General features: G+C 49.9%; 2 protein-coding genes across 5 annotated transcripts; one reads left to right on the forward strand and one right to left on the reverse strand.

The window, feature by feature from the left end:
• Positions 1-810: 810 nt before the first annotated feature.
• Positions 811-4091, forward strand: LOC119102538 (Golgi SNAP receptor complex member 2). Of its 4 annotated transcripts, none has more exons than XM_037225924.1 (5): positions 811-875; positions 1405-1619; positions 2176-2281; positions 2797-2949; positions 3399-4091. In XM_037225924.1, exons 2-5 carry the CDS (start codon positions 1483-1485, stop codon positions 3642-3644), a joined length of 642 nt encoding a protein of 213 aa, XP_037081819.1. In that variant the 5' UTR covers positions 811-875; positions 1405-1482; the 3' UTR covers positions 3645-4091. The 4 variants fall into 4 exon arrangements, with proteins under 4 accessions (XP_037081819.1, XP_037081817.1, XP_037081820.1 ...); XM_037225922.1 differs by having other exon boundaries at positions 842-910; XM_037225925.1 differs by lacking the exon at positions 811-875 and adding an exon at positions 927-1038.
• A 1437-nt stretch (positions 4092-5528) lies between these two features.
• On the reverse strand, positions 5529-6624 carry LOC119102536 (S-formylglutathione hydrolase). Its single transcript, XM_037225920.1, has one exon. The coding sequence runs from the start codon at positions 6567-6569 to the stop codon at positions 5727-5729; it is 843 nt and encodes a 280-aa protein (XP_037081815.1). The 5' UTR covers positions 6570-6624; the 3' UTR covers positions 5529-5726.
• Between the last annotated feature and the right edge of the window lie 767 nt (positions 6625-7391).

Below are 7391 nucleotides of genomic sequence, written 5' to 3' on the forward strand. Positions count from 1 at the left end.
GTGCAAGCGGCCCGAGGCTAAAGTATGTGCATTGTTGGTCGGGAGGGCTGGAGCTCGCGTCTAACGCGCTGTTGGCTGGAGCATATCGGGCTTTTCGCTCTGGTACATTCTCGTGTACGGTTTGTATGCTATAATAAAACATAACAACCGTAAGAGGAGCTTCTGTCGCTGACCAAGTAACGACAAAGCTGTCGGGCCCCGATATGGGGCTTCACGTGATGAACACGTGAAAGATCCAACACTGCACGCGGCACATCCCGTTGCAATGGATTTACAGAATCTAAAAAAGGCATTGCCTGTAGCCGCTGGGCCTTGCATGAGGTACTGGGCCGCTGCAGGCACGCAGACGTTGGCACGTAATTTTGTAGCTACGAATGCCTGCCGAAGAACAAGCCCATGGGTTTCGTCACATGCGCCACGGAGCGGGTGCTTGAGCTGCTACTGTCAGAAAAGTCACCAGTTCGACAAGGGAGGGACGACCTGTTAAATAACCGAGTGGCATTGCTCACTTGGGTGTCTGGCTGGTATGACCCAGTCCTGGTCAGATTGCAGTGCTCGGTACGACTCGATGGCATAAATACGCGGTTACTGTGGCGCCGGGTGTATTACATTCGTCTGAAAAGAGTCAGAAATACGATCCTCCTAAGAGCACACTGGCCATCCGCGTCGGCTAGAGCCGAAATCGTAAATCCACTTTTGGTAAATTGAGATGCGCGCTGGAAGAGCACACATGCAATGCAACAGACGACACTTGTAAATTAATGGCCCAAACGCTTAATACTATTGTCAGTGCTGCGTTATATTTGTACTCTACACGTAGCAGTAGGCCTTCGCTTTGCCTGCTGTTCACTTCAAGTTCAAGCGACTGAGTGCAGGTTGGTGTGCTGTTGATCGGCGGTCCGCGTACAAAGTACGAAGGGTCCAAGGCCGAAGGGTCCGCAGGAGTCGCAGTCGTGCTGAGGGTGTTCAAGGGTTTGCTCCCACTCAGAATAAACTGAGGGTCCGCAAGAGTTGCAGTCGTGCTGAGGGTGTTCAATGGTTTGCTCTCACTCAGAATAAACTGAGGGTCCGCAAGAGTTGCAGTCGTGCTGAGGGTGTTCAAGGGTTTGCTCCCACTCAGAGTAAACTAGAATGTAATTGGGTGTTATCAGATATGCATTGTTGTGATGGGCCTCCGTGAAAGTGAAGGTAACTTTTGTGCTTTATCAAGCTCATTAACGCGATGCATGTTTGCTTCTACTTTACCATATGGTAGTTGGTGTGGCGGTATCAGTGTCTAACTATGTAGTTTGTGTGGGGCCTTTGTACAGCCCCTTGGGCCTTTGATGCTTCTAATGGTCTTTGACTTCAGTGTAGTGCTGTACTCATTACCTTTTCATTGATGTTGAATGTCTTTTGTTGCAGAAACTTCCAGAAGTTTTGTCTTGTCTTGTCTTATGTTCTGTTAAGCCTGGCTAGTCATCAGACAGCTCCAGAAGAAGGATGGAGGCACTTTACCACCAGACAAATGGTCTGGTTCATCAGATGCAAGATGGGTTTGCATTGTTAGAAAGAGCATCAGCTTCCGAAGCAGAAGGACAAGAGAGAGAATTTAATCTGGCCATTGAGAACATCATTAGGTATGGATGTGACTGTTTTCATTTCTTGGAGATGAGGTTTATGTATGTGCATGATAATGGCACATGCAGTGGAAAGTATTGACAGTCATTGTCTGGACTCAGAAAAGTTTGTAGCTTGCATTGGCCTGGTTGTATGAATTGTCAACCACAGCTTGTCATACTGGTCTTGAACTGGTCATGCAAGACAGGCTTTTCTGGTTCAATGGATATTTTGATTTTGCCTGTGGCAAAATTAAGACAAGGTTCAAGTGTTTGGATGTATACAGTGCTATTTGCTTGCTGCAGGCTGGACTGAGCATGCATGGCACATAAACAGCTGACCTTCCATGCCATTCAGGCCCAAGAATGATTTTACTGAAGGACTTAAGTCTATCATACATCCTCTTAAGTTTAGAACTACTGGGTGCTGATTTCTGGTTTCACAGCTTTAGAATATTTAATTTAAATTGGTTCGCTGATGACAAATGTTTCTAATAGCAAATAGAAAATCAAAAGAAGACCTGCTGTCCAAAGATGTTGCACTGGCACTTGATTGCAGAGGCACCTTATCTTTCAGCAATTGTAAGCGACTGGACATTTTGGCTGACAAGGAGCCAGTGCAGAGGCGAAACAGTGCCAAACAACGTGTAAACCAGTTGAAGTATGATGTCCAGCATCTTCAGGTATGTGTTTCTCATAAATTGTAGTGGATGATACAGCTTTACCATGCATGACATGAACATTCATGTTTTTCTGTTCTGTGTTTTGTAGGTTATGGATTAAACAATTTTGGGTCTTCAGTTTGATGCAAGGGCTTGGTTACATTATCTGAAGTGTAATTTCATTGTCATCTGAAATAAACAAGCCTTAAAACACAGTTGACACACCCTTAAAACTCAGTTACTAGTTAACCTCCAAACATTCTAACTTTTAACTATGCCACTTCACTGTGTTTATGAGGTGGTCAGAATAAAAAATAACTGATGTGGCAACTGAAAGAGGTTAAGCAGTACAATTGTTATTTTCTTTCATCTGTTGGTTGGTGGTCAAGTTTCCCCAAACTGTTTTTCTCCATCACTACATCTCAAAATCTCCGGCCTTGCATTCTGTTGCGCACTCCATCCTGATCCTTGTCCTCACCAGCGCCACGGTTGCGGGCGGCTGACTGGGAAACTTAAGTTCGTTTCTCGCCCGCCAGTCAGCGCTGCGGGCGCTGCAGCAGCGCCGTATGGCGCGGGACCGCGAGCGGTTGGAGCGTGAGCAGCTGCTATCGCAGCGCTTCACCACCAACGACCAGAGCGACACGAGTATCGCCATCGACGCGGCACTCCAGATGAACGACCGGCTCCAGGTGGGCGGCTGGCACGCGCCCGGCACTCCTGTCCCCCCACCTTGCCTACAGGGCAGTGTGAAACAGGGCGCCGAATGCGCAATAGCGCTGCTAAAAGCAGCCGTAACTGTGCCGACTCACACTAGCTGCATATGGAGGCGATGTGTGCCTTCAGTACCACAAGGTGAAGGAAAGAGAGGGTTGCAGGTATGTGGCAGTTTATGGAACTGTAGGGATGATTTCCTATGAGGTTGGTCATTTTCACTGAAAGTTGTCGACCTGTGCGCATGCATGTGCGCATCGTAATAGTCCCGTTTGTGCGATTCAAATTATAAATAGTCAGTCGCCACACACTGTGTTCGTTTCGTAATTATTGTCGGTAGTTGTCCGAATAGCCTGTAATGTGCTGGGCAGCGCGCACCTCGACCCAGCGGTGTGTCCCTAACCGGCGGTGTGTCCCGCGCCGGCAGAACTCACACCGCGGCTTGGACGATCTGCTGAACATCGGCAACTCGGCGCTGTCGAACCTGCGGGACCAGCGGGGCGTGCTGAAGGGCGCCCGCCGCCGCATGCTTGACCTGGCTAACACGCTCGGCATGTCCAACACAGTGATGCGGCTCATAGAACGGCGCGCCTACCAGGACAAGTTCGTGCTGTTTGGTGGCATGCTCGCCACGCTCGTAGTCATGTATGTCACCTGGCGCTACCTGACCTGACGTGGCCGCGTGTGGTGCCGCCGGACCTGACGCCACTGGCCCGTGACCCCGGTGACCCCGGTGATCCCCTCAGAGGTGCGCTGTTGCGGTGTGCTGAGGTCACGTGACGTCGCTGGAGCGGGCCGATCCATGCTAGCCTTGACGTGGAGATGGTGGTGGTGGCGTAGGCCTGTGGTCTGCGCCGGAGCAGATGGCGCGCGCGTGGCGTGCTACTGCGAGCGTCGTGTAACCCCGGCCAGGGGGATGCATTCCGTGTCGGCGGCGAGTTTCGGAGGTGTATCGCAGTGTGCTCTGACATGTCTGCCGGATCCTTCTCTCCTCAGAGTCCCTCTGATGTGGCTGTCGGGTCCCGCGTCCGCCACGCGATGACCGTCCGTTGTGTCGTGTGCCGACGGCTTACACTGTGTCGTTGGGACTGGCTGTGCGGAATATACGCAGTAATTTGAGTGTGGGGTGCGTTTTGTCCCGGAGCAGTCACTCAAGCACGCCACTAGGTCCATCAGATGGCCAGGTCTGTAACACGGGTAACGCCCCGCTTCGAAAGAGGCCCGCGTGTTTATAATGTACGTTGTTTATGATTCGTAAGCCCGCTGGCGCATGTCATGGCAAACGCTCCCCACTCCTTGTCAGATTATTATGGTACAACGGGGTTGGTAGCGAAGTCTGAGACTTCCCTAACCAGAACATTGAGCAGGGAGGTGGCGTTGCAGGAATTAGATCGCCATCAAACATATTGTGGCGTGTCTTGCGGGGGCTGGGAGGCAACTCGGGCGGAAGAGGACACCAACCAGGTGCATTAAGACGAGGACCCTGTCGGGCACTTTAAACATCGGCTGTTGTGTGGGCCGCCAGTTCCTTTTACGCTAGGATAGAAACGAAGGCTGCGTCCGTGCACTTAAGCATAGTATTTCGTCAATCAAGCGACCAAAACATTGTCGCGTTGCTCCGATCTTTAAGCCCCTTTCATTCCATTCTGGTCTCCGAGCCCGTGGGGGGGGGGGGGGTCGTACCTGAGCAGCGTGCCCAGCACCGGCCGCTCGAGTCCGGTGTGCCCGTGCGCCATCATCGGGGCCGGTGCTCCGGTGGGGCAGCCTTCGGCGGACAGCCGCCCGGCGGTGTACTTCCTTGGCTATTGGATGCCCACGCCCGGCTTGAGTACGCGCACGTCGCTGCTGGCTGACATGGGCAGCACCTGGCACCGCTGCCATGAACAATGGCTAGCACTGCTGGCATGGGCAGCGGCCGGCACCGCTTACATGGGCAGCAGTCGGCAACATTGACATGGACAGCAGCTGGCACTGCTGACACAGCAGGGAAAATAAATGGACACTAAATGGCAGCAAATGGTCATACACAGAGACCCATCAGGCATAAGCAGGTGCCTCTAAAGTCATCCAAAACACTTCCCTGGCCAGAGACAGTCACAATTCATTCATGTTTCACTGCTGTGACTGGAGATTGGGGCACACTTCAAACAGATGGTGCTCAGTAGCCAAAGCGGCTTAGCCTTTGATAAGGGTGACTTGATCTAGTGTGTACACTTCATTCAGAAAATAAGCTGGTAAGGCAATGCCCAGCAGTGATCATGTATTAGCATGTTCATTGCTGCTTCCTGATCAGAAAATAAATGCTGTAATGCATGATAATTTTTGGTTTGTGCACATATATCAGTGATATTGGGGACATGTTTAAAAAAAAAACACATGGATGAAATCAATAACCTCCAAAAGACAATGGAAAACCAAATATTGTACATCATGCAGGATACCATCTTTGAACCTGGCTGCCTGTTGTTCAATAACTTGGTTGCTACAGGCAGTTGCAGACCAGAAAGTTGAGATATTTCATTGCTCTCTCATTGTAGCCATTGCTCGGATCATAAAATTGGTATTCCACCCAGTTTATTAGAAGCATCAGAATACAATTCCTCCTGCTGTGTGATGTGCCACATCACAGTTAGTATATCAACAACCCCCAGGTACAGCGCCCCAAACACATTCCCTCTGACAAGCACTGGCTAACATAGCTCAAAAGCCCTTAGGGCATGAAACAGCAATGTGACATGGTTGTTTTCATGGCACCTCACTGCAGAGCCTTTGCATGCTCTGCAATATGATCTCCAATGAAGGATCCAATGAAGTAATAGCTGTGGTCATAGCCTGGCTGCAGGCGGTACACAACCGGCACTTTGGCCTTGGCGCATGCGGCTACCAGATTGTCGGGCAAGAGCTGCCCATCCTTCAGGAATCCATCTTCTGAGCCCTGATCAATCAGGATCTCCAGTGGCGGTCCAGCATAGTCTTTCACCAGCTCAGTTGCATCATAATCGTGCCAGAGCTTTCTGTCCTCTCCCAGGTATCCACCAAATGCCTTCTGCCCCCATGGACACTGGCTGGGATTGCAGATGGGAGAGAAGGCTGACACAAACGAGTACATGCCAGGGTTCTTCAGGGCGCAAATCAACGCTCCATGCCCACCCATACTGTGACCCATGACGCTCTGCTTCCCATTTGTTGGGAAGTTTTCATTGACGAGCTGCCGCAGTTCCTTGGTGACATATGAGAACATGCGATAATTCTCCTTCCATTTTCCTTCAGTTGCGTCAACATAAAATCCTGCGCCTGTTCCGAAGTCCCAAGACTCATCTTCGCCTTCAATGTTGCATCCCCGTGGACTTGTATCAGGAGCCACCAAAATAACACCCTTCTCTGCAGCATATCTCTGAGCACCTGCCTTAGTAACAAAATTCTGCTCTGTGCAAGTCAGGCCAGAGAGCCAGTAAATTACAGGACATTTCCCGACCTCACTCTGCGCCGGCAAAAACACGCCAACGTTCATTTCACACTTCAGCTCCGCGCTCTTGTGGGAGAACACCTTCTGCCATCCTCCAAATATCTTGTTGGCCGTCTTTTGAGTGAGCGCCATGCCTCTTACCTTCTTCAAAGTGGCCTACCCTGCACGGGGACGGCAATCTACTCTCCCACACTCTGCCGGCAAATGTGTAAAATACCGCCCGTTGCCACGCCGCTCCCACTGATTCCCACCAAGGACGCGGGACAAACGCCTGGCAAGTTGCGACTAAATGTCAGTAATTTCTTAGCATCATTTTGAGAGCGTATGTAGCGCATTGACCTTTATAGGTCAATGATGTAGCGATGTTGGTCGGACTAGAAAAGTATATTGGTATTACCAAACGTCTTCGGAGGGGGTTTTTTTGTCCCTTTTCTATTGCTTGCATTATCGATGTGGTGAGTTGAAAGAAAAGGAAAATGTGCCCATCTGTTGACCTTGAAACAAGCCCTTGGAAAACCCAACGATAATTTGTTTTTGGAAAATCTTCTTTTCGTCACCGTGGCGCCCCTATGCTGCGATTTCTTCGATTGCACTGTTTTTGTAATCTTCTCCCTATACTCTTTTATTCTGTTTCGTAATGAAGCAAACCGGACCCACTAGTAAGAGCACAGCGCAAATGCCGTGTTCATTTGTCATAGCTCATTAAAGTCACAACTTGCATTGGCATGCTGTACGCGTCACACCCTGTGAGCAGCTTGTCAAAAAAGAACATTTTCAAATATTAAAAATCAAACTCGCTGGGCTCAACGTGCTTTCTAAATACCCCAACTTGCGTAAGCTGCTCAGTGCATTAGTGCATTGACCTATACAAGTCTTTTTAAGGTCAATGCATTAGCGAGGAACATTATTCACATAGATAAGACAGTAGTATTAGCCTTATTCGTTGGAAAAACC

This window comes from Pollicipes pollicipes, unplaced genomic scaffold (genome assembly GCF_011947565.3).
Source record: "Pollicipes pollicipes isolate AB1234 unplaced genomic scaffold, Ppol_2.1 Scaffold_5724;HRSCAF=6776_pilon_pilon_pilon, whole genome shotgun sequence".
NCBI classification, from domain to species: domain Eukaryota; kingdom Metazoa; phylum Arthropoda; class Thecostraca; order Pollicipedomorpha; family Pollicipedidae; genus Pollicipes; species Pollicipes pollicipes.